The 15,925-nt window shown below is 49.1% G+C and overlaps 3 protein-coding genes, 1 long non-coding RNA gene and 1 pseudogene across 8 annotated transcripts; 3 read left to right on the top strand and 2 right to left on the bottom strand.

Moving 5' to 3' along the window:
* The first annotated feature begins 2,642 nt into the window (after positions 1 to 2,642).
* LOC144899799 (putative sodium-coupled neutral amino acid transporter 11) lies at positions 2,643 to 4,941 on the top strand (annotated as a pseudogene). The gene is made up of 9 exons (XR_013628098.1): positions 2,643 to 2,648; positions 2,723 to 2,789; positions 2,893 to 2,955; positions 3,042 to 3,176; positions 3,346 to 3,393; positions 3,464 to 3,570; positions 3,638 to 3,722; positions 3,814 to 3,884; positions 4,645 to 4,941. The product of XR_013628098.1 is annotated as a putative sodium-coupled neutral amino acid transporter 11 (transcript).
* On the bottom strand, positions 4,564 to 7,344 carry LOC131100282 (serum response factor-like). 2 transcript variants are annotated; one of them, XM_078793645.1, is made up of 8 exons: positions 6,526 to 7,340; positions 6,169 to 6,438; positions 5,912 to 6,086; positions 5,678 to 5,821; positions 5,508 to 5,615; positions 5,279 to 5,437; positions 5,120 to 5,199; positions 4,564 to 5,054 (listed from the first exon to the last, which is right to left on the bottom strand). In XM_078793645.1, exons 1-8 carry the CDS (start codon positions 6,910 to 6,912, stop codon positions 4,959 to 4,961), a joined length of 1,419 nt encoding a protein of 472 aa, XP_078649771.1. In that variant the 5' UTR covers positions 6,913 to 7,340; the 3' UTR covers positions 4,564 to 4,958. The 2 variants fall into 2 exon arrangements, with proteins under 2 accessions (XP_078649771.1, XP_078649772.1); XM_078793646.1 differs by lacking the exon at positions 5,678 to 5,821 and having other exon boundaries at positions 6,526 to 7,344.
* A 412-nt stretch (positions 7,345 to 7,756) lies between these two features.
* On the top strand, positions 7,757 to 9,829 carry LOC131100203 (opsin-5-like). The gene is made up of 6 exons (XM_058046118.2): positions 7,757 to 7,921; positions 8,089 to 8,294; positions 8,371 to 8,470; positions 8,585 to 8,689; positions 8,774 to 8,997; positions 9,166 to 9,829. Exons 1-6 carry the CDS (start codon positions 7,789 to 7,791, stop codon positions 9,595 to 9,597), a joined length of 1,200 nt encoding a protein of 399 aa, XP_057902101.2. The 5' UTR covers positions 7,757 to 7,788; the 3' UTR covers positions 9,598 to 9,829.
* On the bottom strand, positions 9,795 to 13,535 carry LOC131100146 (equilibrative nucleoside transporter 1-like). 3 transcript variants are annotated; one of them, XM_058046116.2, is made up of 13 exons: positions 13,357 to 13,533; positions 13,162 to 13,191; positions 13,016 to 13,097; positions 12,788 to 12,942; positions 12,590 to 12,729; positions 12,383 to 12,517; positions 12,211 to 12,308; positions 12,045 to 12,117; positions 11,912 to 11,976; positions 11,338 to 11,446; positions 11,193 to 11,278; positions 10,919 to 11,118; positions 9,795 to 10,065 (listed from the first exon to the last, which is right to left on the bottom strand). In XM_058046116.2, the coding sequence occupies exons 2-13, from the start codon at positions 13,185 to 13,187 to the stop codon at positions 9,954 to 9,956; spliced, it is 1,281 nt and encodes a 426-aa protein (XP_057902099.2). In that variant the 5' UTR covers positions 13,188 to 13,191; positions 13,357 to 13,533; the 3' UTR covers positions 9,795 to 9,953. The 3 variants fall into 3 exon arrangements, with proteins under 3 accessions (XP_057902099.2, XP_078649774.1, XP_078649773.1); XM_078793648.1 differs by having other exon boundaries at positions 13,016 to 13,113; positions 13,357 to 13,532; XM_078793647.1 differs by having other exon boundaries at positions 13,016 to 13,113; positions 13,162 to 13,535.
* Positions 13,536 to 14,606: 1,071 nt separating this feature from the next.
* On the top strand, positions 14,607 to 15,902 carry LOC144899836 (uncharacterized). The gene is made up of 3 exons (XR_013628162.1): positions 14,607 to 14,766; positions 15,059 to 15,206; positions 15,378 to 15,902. It is a non-coding gene; the product is annotated as an uncharacterized LOC144899836 (long non-coding RNA).
* Positions 15,903 to 15,925: the final 23 nt, after the last annotated feature.

Here is a 15,925-nt window from a genome sequence, read left to right as displayed (position 1 = left end):
ACGCTCCCTCACGCTCCCTCACGCTTTATACGAAATTGAGAGGATTGTCGACAACAGAAATATTCGATTTAGTTCCTAGTAAATCATCTACACTTCAAGGAACAATCAATATTCAAAATAAATATGGATGTTTAACTGTTTTAAATGAAAATGATGAAATGAAAATGATGCCATGCAAAAATGATCGTACACAAGAATTTAGGATTGTATTCACTCTTGACGAGCCCGTTTTTTTGTCACATTCAGAAAATGGAGAATTAGGATTAGCAATTGATAGTTCTGGTGCACGAATGGTTCCGACAGATCAAGCTACAAAGTTATTAGTCAACAGGAAAGATAAAAAACGGTGCACCAATTGTTTCATATGAATATCCAATGCTTGCTCGATTTGTAGATTCTTCGGGTATAGTAAGAAGTAAAGAATGAAGTTATACTGATGACAATAACAATAATCAATGTATTATTATAGAGAAGAATGGAAATGCAGTTATTCCATTTAACAAAAATGATGAAAAGTTCTTCTTAGAATTATTGATAGAATCATCAAAGCAAGTTTTACGTGCAAAAAACCGTAGCTCATTTGAATATAAAAGTCTTTACATTTTTGTCTTTTTCAATGAAAATGAAATGAAAAGAGCCAAGAAAACGAAATCAAACTATACCTGTGTATTCTAAAGGAGCAAAAGTCGATATTTTTCCTACGTGAGACGTTATTTAAATCAACGATTTGATCTGATCTTATAGTAAACAAGTTATTGTTTCAACTTGAAATTGATCTTTATTAATAAATCATCAATATAAAATGAATGTTTTAGAAGACTACAAATGATATAAATACGGAACAATAGAAAATATCATTGCAATCCTTCTTCAAAAAAACGTAACTTTTCTAATTAAACGAGTTTAAATAACCAAAAAATGTTTATTTATATTTATTAAATTGTGTGAAGCATTGTAATTTTAAAATATTTTGATGAACATTCAAAAAAATCAAACTTTTGATTGATTTGTAAAATTTCAATTAAAATTGCTAACCTTTTATTTTACTAAACTAAAATGATTTTTCAAATCTCTTGTACAAAAAACTATTCATACTGGCAATACATATGTTGATTAAACACATTACTTGTTTAACCTACCTTATTTGTGGATCGAAAGGACGCCGGTCACTCTTCCCGCAGCTTAAATGGCGCCAAAAGCGGGCGCATTTTGGTGACGTCATCCCAAATCGCCAAGTTGTTTTTTTTAACTCTCGAAGGACACGGTTTGGTCTCTCCACTTTTAATATTTACTTCTGGTATAAATGTAATGGTTTTAAATATTGTGGAGCAGAATGAGGAATGTATTTTGTGATACATTTTTGCCTTACAATGGTTGCCTGCGGTGGGCGGAGCCTCGGTTTTAAATGAAGTCCTATTACAGGCATTCTAAGACATGATGGGTGATACCAGTTACCGATACCACTCTTTTGTCATTTTGAAGATACCGATGCCAATACTTTGAGTGACTTGTTTCCCTCCCAAAAACACACGTTAAATACTGTCCATTGCCAACCTTAATATGTATTTTTGTAACATATTAGTCAAATTAGACAAATGACTGTACTTTAATACACATTGTAATCATAATTTAATAAGAAAGCCTTAAAAAAAACACACACAGCAAAAATGCAGTAATTTTACAAGAATAAAGTTATTATTAGCTAATTAACTATTCAAAAAAAGTTGTATTTTAATGGGAGAAGTTGCAAGTTTACCAGAATAACACTGTAATACATTGCACAATATGACATTTTAGTTGCATAAAGTTGAAATATTTAGGAAAAAGTGTATTTTTGTTGTAATATCATGACAAACAAAACAACAAATAGAGATGGATTTATTTTTTTTAATCAAGTTGCAGAAAAAGGAAATAGCAGAAATGGAAGAACAAGATAAGATTTATCATTTTAGTACAGTGTTATTTCATGTCTAGAGGGCTCTAAGGTTAAGAATCAGATTTAAAAGGTAATACACAGGTTCTCTACGTCTTATTGTCTCTTATTATGTCTACTATAGTGGGTAATAGGAGTGTAAATGTGACTATAGGGGTGTTATTTAATGTTTAGAGGGCTCTAATAATGTTAAAAGGGATATTTAAAAGGTAATACACAGGTTCTCTATGTCTTATTGTCCCTTATTGTGTCTACTATATTGGGTAATAGGAGTGCAAAGGTAACTATAGGGGTGTTATTTCATGTCTAGAGGGCTCTAAGGTTAAGAATCAGATTTAAAAGGTAATACACAGGTTCTCTACGTCTTATTGTCTCTTATTATGTCTACTATAGTGGGTAATAGGAGTGTAAATGTGACTATAGGGGTGTTATTTCATGTCAAGAGGGCTCTAATAATGTTAAAAAGGGATGCGTGCTTTAATTTTGTCAACTCCATCATCGGATCCGGTGTGATAGGTAAGGGTGTTTGGATGTGTGCAATGAAATGAAAGTGCTGACTGCATGATAAGCATCATGCCTGTGTTGTTATTAGCATGATGATTGTTTTATCATTTTAGTACCATAACATACTTATGCACGTGTTGTTATGTTTTTATGCATGCATGATGATGATCGTTCTGTGCAAAAGTAGCGTCTTTCATACCAAAACATGCCAGTGCCGGCGTGCAAGCGGGGGAAGTTAGATGATCATATGACCAGCGCCTGTTTCACCCCCTTTAACCCTCACAGCACCCCCCCCCCCCCCACCTCAACGCTGGGTCACGCAACCAACCAACCAACCCCCATCCCTCCAGGCGTGAGTGTTTGTGTGGTGGAATTCCTAGAAGAACACAATTCCTATAGCAGCGCTTACCATCACACTTCTTATGGCTGCCATTGATGGTGTTTATCATGAGCAGGTTTGCCGTACGCATTCAACCAAGCAGGACTTTGGCTTTTGATCCTGATTGCTTTCATCACAGGTACCGTAACTTCTTCCTTCTTCGGTTGTGGGGGGACCGCTATGATGCGTAAATGGTTAATACCATGGTGTGTATTGTGATGTCAGACTACACCATCATCCTGCTGATTCGAGGAGGTCATGTGTCAGGAGCCAACAGCTACCAGGGTTTGGTGCAAAGCGCCTTTGGTTTTCCAGGATTTGTGCTTTTATCGGCGCTGCAGTTCCTGTATCCCTTCATTGGTGAGTGGTCGAAAGATGACACGTCCTTCCTGGACTCATTCATGTCATTTTGGGTGCTTGATTGACTTGCCGAATACCTTTTGAATATTTGTTTCACCACCGGGATGTCAATGCAAGTTTCCTTTAATGACACGATTTACTTTGTTTTTACTTTGTGTTTCTTCCTCAGCGATGATCAGTTACAACATCACCAAAGTCTTTCAGAGAATCCCTGGAGGTATGCTGGTACACCACCACTGCCACGCACGCCGCATACAGTACCACCGGTGCTTCCTGTTTTGTTGCAGTCGGTCCACAGCACCTCCTGGCCAACCGCCATTTTGTCATCCTGGCAAGCACGCTGCTCTGCACGCTGCCGCTCTCGCTCTACCGACGTATCAACAAGCTCGGCAAAGTGAGCGCTTTGATTGTGCAACATCAGCTTGGAACGTGCGTTTTGTAAACCGTGCGTATGTTGGCAGGCGTCCTTCCTGTCCATGCTGCTGACAATCATCATCCTCCTCATCGTCATCGCCATCGTCGGGCGGCCACCTTGGCACCACAAATGTACCAAAGCCATCAGTTGTCATATAAAAGTGCTTGTAATCAGATAGTGTTATCCCGAAGGATCGATACCAGTATCTGCGCTTGCTTGCAGCCCCCCGACACAGGATGCTTGGATGTTTGCTAAATGGAACGCCATCCAGGCCGTTGGTGTCATGTCTTCTGGTGAGTTGACCACACCTCATGCTGCTTCCATTCATCTCTATATATTGTACATCGGGGCACCAGATGCAGTTCACTAGATACGCCATGTATGAGATGTACGGTAGAGGTCTACACGGAGCGGCTGGCCCCACGGCTGGCCGGACTAACGGGGTGGGGCGGGCTGAAGAAATCTCAAGAACATGGCCACGGCTATGGAAAACTCCACTTTTTGCTTTCTGCGATAGTTCTTCCCAAATGTCTTAGTGCATCAGAACAGAACTTCAACAGAACTTTTGCACAAGCCACTGCTGCAGAAGACACTTGAGGTGCACCTTCTGGAATTGTAAAAATGATCTTGAATATTGATAGCCTAATTTGTTTCTTGAAAGGTCACCTATATTGTCCATAATCCTTCCTTATATCATCTTTTTCACACAATTTATACTATCTTCAGCTGAACAGAGGTCATTCAATTTTTGCGCTTGTTCAGCTGGCTGATGACTGGCCGCTCAAATCTCACCACGGCTGTGGGGCGGGGCGGCCAAGGAAAAGCACAATCGTGTAGACCTCTAATCATGTGTGGCGGGAATACATGGAAACTAAGGGCCTGTCCACCGGGGAACATTTTCCATCCACACGGCAACAGCGCTCTTCCGGGTGCCCTGAAATGTGTACTTTCTGAAAAACGATATGCGACCGGTTGTGTACTGCTGCTGAAAAGTCAACATATGTGAATATTTTGAAGGTGGACCTATTTACTCATTTGACATTTTTTTTACAGCCTGCCAAAAAAACAAACAAAAAACACACAAAGGCATTCCTGTGTGGACAGGACCTAATTACATAGATGTGTGTCTGAGTGTCCTTGAATGCAACATGTCTGGGCGGGACCTTCAGACATGAAGAAGGTTTTTGGTACTTTGTTGGTGAAGATGATATCGTAGTTGATACATTCACGTCAATGACATCATCTCATTCTTCTCACAATAAAGGAACTGAGAAGTAGTAAAAACAATGTTTGTTTTTTTTGAAGAAAAGACAATTTTCCTGATAAAAATCTTTTCTTTTCCGACATGATACGTAAACAGGAAGTGGTCAGTCTTCTTTCGCTTGCTGCACGTCCACGCTGACCACCTGAAGCTCCGTCAGGTTGCTGGCGGGGCCGCCGGTGCTCTGCTGGCTGATCACCATCTGGACATAAACAAGTTAGAGCTTTGCTGCGTTCAATGACCCGTGTGAACATTCCCACGCGTTACCGGGTGAAGCTGCACGGCGGAGACTGGGATCTGGGCGGTGACCGGAGGGAGGGACGCCAGGAAAACCTGCGGGACGGACGCTGAAACAAAAAAACAAACAAAACGTTTTAGACGTTGAATAACATCAACAATGGTGCAATTGAAGAGGCGGGCTGGTACCCGAGTCATGTGACTGGGCGTGGCCTGCTTGGGAGAAGGTGTTGAGGACGGTGAGGCCGCCGTCGCTTAGAGAGGAAGTGGGTGCGGCGTACATGACCGTGTGCCCCCCAGGGTACATCATGTGAGTGGCAACTGAAGACGAAGAGGAGACGGCAGTAGCTGTGGACAAACGAGACACGTCAGCCAATCACGGATGGTCTCCTATTTGTCCGGGAGGCAGAGCGCTTACCTGTGGAGGAGGCGGGGCTATGGATGTCAGAGCTGCTCTGATTGGTGGAGGTCGGCTGACTGCTGGACTGGACCTGTACGTTCTGAAGCTGCTGGGAGACTCCGCCCCCTGACGACATGTCAGACGTGAGAATCTCGGACATGACAACACAACACCGCAGGTGGGCTCACCTGACAGTGACACAGTCGTGGGGAGGCGGAGCAGCGTGGTTTGCTGAGCGGGAGGGGCGTGTAGCGTGACGGCGGGGCCGGGGGCCACGGGACCCTGCAGCTGACCGAGCGGGATGGTGTGCGTGCCAGGAGTCAGTGACGCACCTGAGCGCAGGTGCGGGGTAGGCGGGGCCAAAGACGGACGGGTAAGCAGCAGTGAAAAGAGCAACATGCAAAGCGTCCGGCACCCACTACCTGACATCAAAGTGAAACCGGCGGGAAAGACCACGCCCGCCGACGTCTTCAACACCCCGCCGTTGGTGGAAGATGGCTGCCAGGAGGCGGCGCTGGTCTGCACCTGCATTGTCGCAGAGGATGACGTCGTGCTGCACGCCATATTGGACGTGCTGAAGGCAGCTTTGTTGAGGTCCTGCAGAGACGGTAGGTCATGTGACGCATTTGCCGCTTTTTGATTGGTGGATATGTGAAATGAAATCTGGTTTGATCATCACCTTGGCGATGTCAGGGCATCCGTCAGCCTCGTTCACTTGGTACGTGAGGTCGGTCTCCTCGAAGCCTGTGGCGCTCATCCTCTGGTCAGAGGACGGGTCGGAGCGCGGCGGCGAGTCCGGGGAGTTGAGGCAGGTCTGGATGAGCGCTTTGCCGGTTTCGGATGTTATCATTGGCTGCAGCTTCCTGGTGGCGAAAGTGTACACATGACCCGTCTCGCTGGCGACCAGCAGCAACACCTGAGTGCCAGTCAGCGTGGAGAGCTCGTACGCCTTCAGTGTGGGGGGGAGAGGCATAACTTGACGTCAGAACTAGCCTACACGTTCATCACTGATCACGTGACCAGTGCCATCACTCACCTTCTTCATGATGCCGGTCTTTCTCTTGCTAAAAGTTGTGTATCGCCTCAGTTTGTTGTCGATAAAGGCCATCTTGATCTTCACCCTCCCCCGAGTTTTCTTGCCGGGCTTCGCTCCGGGCATCCCCGGGGTGACGCCACCGTGAACCCCGCTCAGGCCTCCGGAAGGAGCGGAGGACTGCTGGGCGAGTGCCCATTCGTCCCTCTCCCGCTTGACACCTCTTCGAGCGTCGCTTGACCCCCGAGCCGGGTCTTCATCCTCCCCGGAGTCGGAGTCCTGCTCGGAGCCGCTGTCAATCACCTCCGTGCCGTACTCCCTCACTTCAAACCGGCCTCCGTCCGCCTCTGTGGCGGTTCCGTTGCCCGGTTGTCCTGTTCGAGTGCCCATTTACAACCCTCCACCTGCGGCAGGAAGAAACCCCGCGGTGGCGGCGTCCGACACGGATCTTCCCGCGGCGTTTAGAACTTCCGGTGAGACGGAGTCAGCTAACGGAAGCCACAAAGCTACGTGAGCTAACGGGGTAGCCTGTGCTAAGCAGCTAGCCTGTGCTAAGCACTTTCGCAACAAGTCGCGCGTGCCGTGTCGTGTCGTGTCCAGATAATCACCTTACGTCCACAATGTAGCAATGTAGAAACTCCGTGGAAAAGACAGCGAGACGCGAATCTTATTTAGAAGACACTTGAGAAGTTACATTTTACACATTTTGGACAAGCCCCTCCCCCAGAAACGCTCCGCTCCACTTAAGGAAATGCCGAGCAGCGCCCATCTAGCCTCCTCCGCAACACAAGATAGTTCCCAGTTCCGGACGCGATTTTATCCACTGGGATAATCCAAGTAGTCAATAACTAAGTGAAAACACTTTGAATCTTCATAATGTCTAAAATACATTAATAAAACAGAGCTTTAGATGGTGTTACGCGCAGTAATATCAGTATTTGACGTGTGACGTGGAACTACTTTTCTCCATATAAAGAGGTCTGGCGCGCCTTATATGGGCAACGAGTACAAACACACTGAGGGGAGGAAGTAGAGGCGGAGTCAATGCTCTAAATAAAAGTTAATTATGATACTAAGCAAAACACTTCAAATGTTGACAATCAACAATCAAGACTAATTAATTAATTACACTGCGTGACCTTTGACGGCGTGTGTTCTGACGTCAGAGGTCTGCTGGAGGGATCAGGTCTCTATATTTACCTCAGATTAAGACTCTTGACTCTTGTCTTCTTCACAAGCTCTTCACTCTGTTAACACAACACCACCATGTCTTCTTCTTCATCTTCATCTTCTTCTTCTTCTCTCTGGAGGAACAACAGTTTGACCCCCACGGGAGGCCGGGACCCCCCTCTGTCGGACCAGGGTGAGACCATCATTGGAGTCTACCTGCTGCTTCTGGGTGAGTTTTCAAACTTTTAAACAACATGGATGCACCAGTAGGTGGCAATGTCACTTTGTTTGTGGTGGATCTCAGTGTTGTCATGGAAACGTTCTTCAAATTTTTCATTGTTTTCAGGCCTGTTGTCATGGTAACCGGTCATCAGAAGGTTTTGTATCTATTGTCAGGTTGGTTGTCCTGGTTCGGGAACAGCATCGTTCTCTTCGTGTTGTACCGCCAGAGGGCCTCGCTGCAGCCTACTGATTATTTGACCTTTAACCTCGCCGTGTCCGACGCCAGCATTTCTGTGTTCGGCTACTCTCGAGGCATCATAGAGATCTTCAACATCTTCCAGGACAGCGACTATCTGATCTCATCCATCTGGACCTGTGAGGTAGCACGACTTAATGTTGTTAGCGGTGCTGGAGCTCGACGCTGACCTTTGTGGGTTGTTGTTGTTCGTCTTCAAGGTGGACGGCTTCTTCACGCTGTTGTTTGGACTGGGCAGCATCAACACGCTGACGGTGATCAGCGTCACACGCTACGTAAAAGGATGTCACCCCGGCAGAGGTCATGGCTTGTTGCCATAGAAAAGATATCCCAGCTGATGTGATTGGTTCTCACGTGGTTCCTCTTCCTGTTCCTGTTCCTTCCACTCTTGTGTTTCTCGTTCTTCTTCCTCAGCTCATCACATCCACATGACCAGCGTGTCCGTATCGTTGCTGGTGATCTGGATGGCGGCCGGCTTCTGGTCTGGGGCGCCACTCCTGGGTTGGGGAAGCTACACAGGTGGACTTCCTGCATCCATTCCTTTTCCCCCGTGCTCCACCTTTTCCACCTGACCTCCAACCTATGACCTACGACCTCGTACAGATCGTGGCTACGGGACATGTGAGATCGACTGGACCAAAGCACTCTACTCCGCCGTGTACCGGGCCTACATCATCTGCATCTTCATCTTCTGCTTCTTCGTGCCCGTGCTCACCATGCTCTTCTGCTACGTGTCCATCATCAACACGGTGAAGCGAGGGAACGCGCTGGCGTCTGAGGGCGACCTGACGGATCGCCAGAGGAAGATGGAGAGAGACGTCACCATCGTGCGTTTGACTTGTGTTAGCTTGCCTCTTTGTGGGTAGCGAGTAGATCCAGGACCACAACCTAGCAGACCCTCAAGAACCTTGCATCGCTTCCTCTTCCTCCCGGCATGCCTTGCGGCTCTTGGTTGTGTGTTTGCCATCCGCTCATGACTCTGCTCTTCCTGTCAGGTGTCCATCGTGATCTGCACGGCCTTCATCCTGGCGTGGTCTCCTTACGCCGTGGTGTCCATGTGGTCCGCGTTAGGATTCCACGTGCCAAACCTGACCAGCATCTTCACTCGGCTTTTCGCCAAGTCAGCCAGCTTCTACAACCCGCTCATCTACTTCGGCCTCAGCTCCAAGTTCCGCAAAGACGTGGGGGTCTTGCTGCCTTGCACCCGAGACGCCAAAGAATCCGTTAAACTGAGACGCTTCAAGCCGAAGGCGGACGGCCAGGCGCGGGTCAAAGTTCCTCGTGGTGAGAAGAAGTACAACATGGCCGACCCTGCGCCCGTCGGAAGTCCTCCCTGTGTGTCGACGGCACCCGTCAACAGGGTCTTCTTCCTCGAGAGGCCGCAGCCGTCTGAGACCGGTTCTGAGTTTGAATGTGCCAGACTGTGACCCAGAAGAACCCTCGGCGTCCTCCATAGATGGTCTGAAGGGAGTGCCTTAGAACTGCTGCAATCTTTCACACGGCGAGCAGGGAGCGTGGCTAAATGATTGACAATCTCTTTAGCTCCACCTCCTTCTGGCCCACCTTAGTGGTTTTGTTCTTGTAGACCGACCCGCGTCCCACCAAGCACTGCTTATACTTATACTTTAGAATTAAAGCATTTTTAATCACAGGTGCTTCTTCTTCTCTGGTGTGAGGTAGTTGTAGAATGTTGGACAACGCCCTCTGCTGTTGAACAACAAATACAACACTTTCAAGTATATTTACAAGGCAGTGCTCGTGTTGTTCTGCACACGTTCTCAAGTCAAACCAGTGCTCTGAACACAAAGGACAAGGCAGCGCCAAGAGCCAAACCCAAAGAGAGAAAAAAGGCCATGATGGTTCCGGCCGTCTCCGCCTCATGAGGAAGAACTTTCCTGGAAAGAGAAGAAGAAGAAAGTTCATAGGAAGGAAAACTGAGGGAAGAGGCGGCAGAGGCGTCAGGGGTGGCAGGGGTGGCGCTCACTTGGGCCCGAAGCACATGCACAGACTGACGAGGTAATCATTGCAGGGGCGGCAGGGGCGACGCTCACTTGGGCCTGAAGCACATGCACAGACTGGCGGGGTAACCATTGCAGGGGCGGCAGGTGCGGCAGAGGTGACGCTCACTTGGGCCCGAAGCACATGCACAGACTGGTGAGGTAACCATTGCAGGGGCGGCAGGGGCGGCAGGGGCAGCAGGGGTGACGCTCAATTGGACCTAAAGCACATGCACAGACTGGCGAGGTAACCATTGCAGGGGCGGCAGGTGCGGCAGAGGTGACGCTCACTTGGGCCCGAAGCACATGCACAGACTGGTGAGGTAACCATTGCAGGGGCGGCAGGGTGACACCTCAGTGACACCTGAGGCGGCAGGAGCGACAGGGGTGGCGCTCACTTGGGCCCGAAGCACATGCACAGACTGGCGATGTAACCATTGCAGGGGCGGCAGGTGCGGCAGGGGTGACACTCACTTGGGCCCGAAGCACATGCACAGATTGGCGAGGTAACCATTGCAGGGGCGGAAGGGGCGGCTGAGGCGGCAGAGGTGACGCTCACTTGGGCCCGAAGCACATGCACAGACTGGTGAGGTAACCATTGCAGGGGCGGCAGGGTGACACCTCAGTGACACCTGAGGCGGCAGGGGCGAGAGGGGTGGCGCTCACTTGGGCCCGAAGCACATGCACAGACTGGCGAGGTAACCATTGCAGGGGCAGCAAGGGGGGCAGGGGCGGCAGAGGCGGCACTCACTTGGGCCCGAAGCACATGCACAGACTGGCGAGGTAACCATTGCTGACGGCGAAGGCCACCATGAAGGCGGCGAAGAAGGCGTCGTGCTGGAAGAAAGCGGGCAGGTGGAGGCGGGGCTGCACGTTACACAACATGAAGAGCGGCACGAACGTCACGCGAGCGGCTATCAAAACAGGAAGCAGCCGACTGTTCTTTCCTGGCTGGACAAACAAAAACGGAAATGCGGTCAGCAGGCTGGCGGGCCTCAACCAACGTTCCCGAGTTGACCACTCACCCACATGCAGAACGCCGTCAGGCTCCGCCCTCCCCAGTCACACAGGTTGAAGAGCAGGAAGCAGGCCACCGGCACGAAATACACGTCTGTCACATGACAAGAATGTTAGACGTAGAAAAAAGGCGGAACTTCCTTCATGACTCACCCCAGGAACTCTTTTCAGCGAACGAGGACTTAGTGTCAGCCACGACGGCGGGAAACGTTCCGATGGTGACGGCGAAGGTGAAGCAGACCGCCAGCGCCAAGTCCCAGATCTGGAGTAGATTCACAGCAGGACTTTTAGCATGTGCTGTCCTTAATAAATAAATACATCATAAATAAAAGGACAGAGGAAGCACGGCGGCCGAGTGGTTAGCGTGCAGACCTCACAGCTAGGAGCCCAGGGTTCAATTCCACCCTCGGCCATCTCTGTGTAGTTTGCATGTTCTCCCCGTGCATGCGTGGGTTTTCTCCGGGTACTCCGGTTTCCTCCCACATTCCAAAAACATGCTAGGTTAATTAGCCACTCCAAATTGTCCATAGGTATGAATGTGAGTGTGAATGGTTGTTTGTCTATATGTGCCCTGTGATTGGCTGGCTGGCCACCAGTCCAGGGTGTACCCCGCCTCTCGCCCCAAGAAGACAGCTGGGATAGGCTCCAGCACCCCCTCGTGAGGAAAAGCGGTAGAAAATGAATGAATGAATGAATAAAAGGACGGCGTTCACGCCCACAGCAGCACCTTCCTGAAGATGGTCGCCATGGAGACATTCCCGTTGGCTGCTCCCTCGCCGCTTCCTGCACCAACTGAGGAAGACCACCAGGAGCAGGATGAGGAAGAAGAAAAGTCGTCAAAGAACGCTCACGGTCGTTACCTTTGATCGCCAGGTTGACGTTCTCATCTTCCTCGCGTCGGTTTTTCCGCTGCTCGTAAAACTGGAAAAACTCCTAAACACACACACACACACACACACACACACACACACACACACTTTGACGGAATGTCTAACCGTGTGTGTGTGTGTGTGTGTGTGTGTGTACCAGTTTAGGCAGCATGACGTACGCCAAGATGGAAAGACAAATAACGACGCACGCTGTGATGAAGTAACCGAAGGCAGCCTCTTGGACGCCCGAACCGCCTGCGAATCGGGAAGGAAGAGGTCAAAGGTGATGGCGGTCCCGGATCAAACAGGTGAGTTGGTCATCATCAGACTTGCGATGGCGCAGATCATAGCGAAGGCCGCAAAGGTCCCGGCGAGGCCCTGCCCGCTCATGATGGGCGTGGTGTACGAGGCGGGAAGCGCCCCCGCCATCCCGAAGAGACTACCCTGTAACACGGCACCGAACGCTGGTAGGAAAACGGGGTCGGGAACGTCAACGGGATTCGCCGCTCCGGGACGCAAAAGAGAATCAGACTCACAGTTGATGATGACGATCTTCACCATGGTGACGGCGAAGAACACCGGAGGCTCCATGGGAACTTTAACCAGAACCGCCGTCAGCAGGAAGACGGCCATGATGATCAGGAGGCTTCCCGCCACACGTACAGGGCGAGGAACGCTGCCGAGGAGGAAAACATTCCAGACACTTCAACAAACAAGATGGCGGCGGGGCTCACCGTGAGTGCAGGAAAGAGTTGAGGCAGGTGAAGATGAGGAGCGGTAACATGGCGCACAGCGTCATCACGTTGTTGAATCTGGCCTCCAGCACGCCGCGATGCTCCTCCCCCGCTGCCGTCCCATTGGTGGAGTCCTTCAGACGGCTGCTGAAGTACTGAAGAGGCGATCACATGGTCAATATTCCCATCGGTAGCGTTTCGCCACGCTGACAGGAAGTGATGTCACACCATGGTGGCCGTCATGAAGAAGTTCCATGGCAACAACGTTCCCAAGCCGAGAATGAAGAAAGCCAGCCAGGCGGCGTGAAACCTGACCCAACAACACGCTGAGCGAATGTCAATCAATCGACCAATCAATCAATCAACAAACTCACTTGTCTTTTGGCGCCCTGGCGGCCATTTTCCTGACAGATCCGAGCAACAAAACAAAACTGTTATTAATGTCAATTCATTCCATAATCCACCGCCCATTGAGGGGCGGAGCCTGCACTTCATAAGTCATAATACAAAAAGGTTGAGCGTGAGGCGTTCAAAGACACGCCAAACTGAAGGAGTAAAAGTTCCTTTACCTGCAGAAAGTGTGTTAGTGTGCGGTGGGAGTGTGTTTGCGTCCCGTTTTTCTCCCGCAGCTTCAGCACAATGTGGGGCCGACGGTGACCTCTGACCTTGGACTTCTCATATCAGTCACAACGTAGACTTTGATCTTGTTGTCACGCTGATAAGAACACAGCAACCAGTACGGGTGGGGCGGGGGGGGGGGGATTCATTTCTTCAAATTCCAATTAGTAAGGAGGCCCAAAAAATTGGCAAAATCAAAATTAAATTATTTTTTTGGGGGGGGGGGTTCAATGTGATTTTTTTTTCATGAGGCCTGTCAGTAACTGTCAACAATTAGTCATACTAACAATTTTTTAAACTTAAAATTTTACATTTATGTTCTAACATTGTACGTTTGTTAGCGTGTTCACTGGCTAACTGTGTTCACTTGCTAGCTTTGCACTTTTGCTAGCATTGTCACTGGCTAGCACTGGCTAGTTTTGTCAAAGTGTTCACTTGCTAACATTGTATGTTTGTTAGTGTGTTCATAGGCTAGCATAGTACTTTTGTTAGCATGTTCACTTGCTAACACTGTACGTTTGTTAGCGTGTTCACTGGCTAACTGTGTTCACTTGCTAGCTTTGCACTTTTGCTAGCATTGTGACAGGGCTAGCACTGGCTAGTTTTGTCAACGTGTTCACTTGCTAACATTGTATGTTTGTTAGTGTGTTCATTGGCTAGCATAGTACTTTTGTTAGCGGGTTCACTTGCTAACATTGTATATTTGTGAGCATGTTCCTGAGCAAAGATTGCATGTTTGTTAGTGTGTTCACTGGCTAACATTATGTGTTTGTTAGCGTGGTCACTGGCTAACATTATGTGTTTGTTAGCGTGTTCCTGACTTAACATTGCACATTTGTTAGCATGTGGACTGGCTAACACACTACTTTTCCTCACATGCTAATCAGCTGACATTGGCTTAGCTAGCATTGGACTTTTGTTAGCGTGCTCACTGGCTAACATTTTATGGTTGTTAACGTGTTCCTCAGCGCTAACATTGTACGTTTGCTAGCATGTTCACTGGCTAATAGTGGGTGTCTGTTGTGTTTATTTTAATGAGTTATTTTCTGATATTTAAATGCTAATGTAACAACATGCTAAAAATAAACAGATGCTTATTTTGCCAAACCCCCCCGAAACCCCCTCCACCTCTGGTTGCGGGCTGTCATGGCAACAGGCGTTTGAGGTTGATGATTGGTCAGCTGTGGAGAAGTGCTGAGTGGGCTGGGTCTCCCCCCCGCCACCCGCGGGCCGGGTCACGGCCTCCTATTATGATTGGCAGCTGGTGTTTGTGCAGAGTGAAGCTTCTAGCGGTGAGCTTGTCATTCAAGCGGCACACAGCGGCGCTGGCCCACAAGCTAACCAATGTGTGGGGTCAACTGGTAAGGACCGCCGTGCGCTCCGGTTCTCCGGACTCTTTTGAACCTTTGGTAATGGCATGAAAGGTCAGGGAGGGTGGGGGTGGCAGAAGGTGGATATTTGGGGGGTCTGATGTGAGGAAGATCGGCTTTGATGTTGTGATCTCAGGACAGGTCGGGGAGGAGGGGGTCCACAAGGGCACGTCGGGAGGTCAAAGGTCATTGAGAAGACTGTAAAGACATGTTTCAGATCGGGTGGGGGTGAGTGGGCGGGGCCTGTTTGGACGTTGGGTGAACTGTGCTGACGCTGTGGCAGGTTTCCAAAGGGGACGTTGCTGAGGAGCTGGCTCACCAAGTCTCGACCCAGACTGCTGCTGCTCATCGCCGGCCTCAAGCGGCCTCAGGTGACCCTCATGAGGAGGAAGAGGATGAAGCGCACCAAAGTAGCCAAGGCCACGTAAGCGGTAAATAAAACAGCCCACCGGGCTCACACCGCCGCAGGGCAGCGAGGGGAGGACGGGGGGAGGGGACTGCATCTCCCCTCAGCGGTGTGAGCCTTGTGAAGACAACTTCCTGTTCCGTCTTCTTTTTTTTTTTTCTTCACTTGTGGTGCCAAAATTTTCCGTGTCTTCCAGAACCTGCAGCAGAATGCCGCACTTCTCTTGAATCATGACCCCCCCACAAAATGAGAAGACTCCGCGCATGTTCTTCTTCCATGTGTTGACCACAACTCACCTGCTAATGTTCTTCTTGCCTCGTCTTCAAGGGACAGTTTGTACGCTAGCTGACGTCTTGTAGTACCACCATGTTCCAACGAGAGGCAGCGTCTGCCTTCCTCAGCATCGAGCTAACGTCAGTCGAGGGACGGATCGAGACGAGCTCGCCACGACAGTCAGTCAAGCCAGGACGAGGTTGATTGACAACTTAGCTGCTGCTAAGGAAGTTAGCCCCACCTGCTGGTTTGGAATGTAAAGTGTCACGCGGCTCCCGTCTTGTAAAGGAACGTTCCCTTCCTGTTCTTATTTGCAAACGGTAGCGAGCGTCTCAGCTGGCGAGGCCGTCGTCATGGTGACGGAGCACGTGACCATCTGTGTTTGCTTGAAGAGGGTCACATGACAAGTTTGAAACATCAAATCAATAAAGTGGAAAACTTATATGTCAACAAAGTCTACTTGTCTTCATT

The sequence above is a fragment of the Doryrhamphus excisus genome, linkage group LG9, assembly GCF_037039965.1.
Source record: "Doryrhamphus excisus strain RoL-2023G ecotype Guam linkage group LG9, RoL_Dexc_Guam_v1.1, whole genome shotgun sequence".
In the NCBI taxonomy this organism is placed as follows: domain Eukaryota; kingdom Metazoa; phylum Chordata; class Actinopteri; order Syngnathiformes; family Syngnathidae; genus Doryrhamphus; species Doryrhamphus excisus.
Note: the sequence above shows the minus strand (reverse complement) of the source record. Positions and strands in the feature narration are given on the sequence as shown.

Coding starts and splice junctions, on each gene's coding strand:
- LOC131100282 (XM_078793645.1), bottom strand. CDS start 6,912: ATGGGCACTCGAACAGGACAACCGGGCAACGGAACCGCCACAGAGGCG. Junction 6,439..6,525: donor AGACCGGCATCATGAAGAAG/GTGAGTGATGGC, acceptor CCCACACTGAAG/GCGTACGAGCTCTCCACGCT. Junction 5,438..5,507: donor TAGCCCCGCCTCCTCCACAG/GTAAGCGCTCTG, acceptor GTTTGTCCACAG/CTACTGCCGTCTCCTCTTCG.
- LOC131100203 (XM_058046118.2), top strand. CDS start 7,789: ATGTCTTCTTCTTCATCTTCATCTTCTTCTTCTTCTCTCTGGAGGAAC. Junction 8,295..8,370: donor CATCCATCTGGACCTGTGAG/GTAGCACGACTT, acceptor TTCGTCTTCAAG/GTGGACGGCTTCTTCACGCT. Junction 8,998..9,165: donor TGGAGAGAGACGTCACCATC/GTGCGTTTGACT, acceptor TCTTCCTGTCAG/GTGTCCATCGTGATCTGCAC.
- LOC131100146 (XM_078793647.1), bottom strand. CDS start 13,282: ATGAAGTGCAGGCTCCGCCCCTCAATGGGCGGTGGATTATGGAATGAA. Junction 12,730..12,787: donor AACTCTTTCCTGCACTCACG/GTGAGCCCCGCC, acceptor CCTCCTCGGCAG/CGTTCCTCGCCCTGTACGTG. Junction 12,118..12,210: donor ACGTCATGCTGCCTAAACTG/GTACACACACAC, acceptor GTGTGTGTTTAG/GAGTTTTTCCAGTTTTACGA.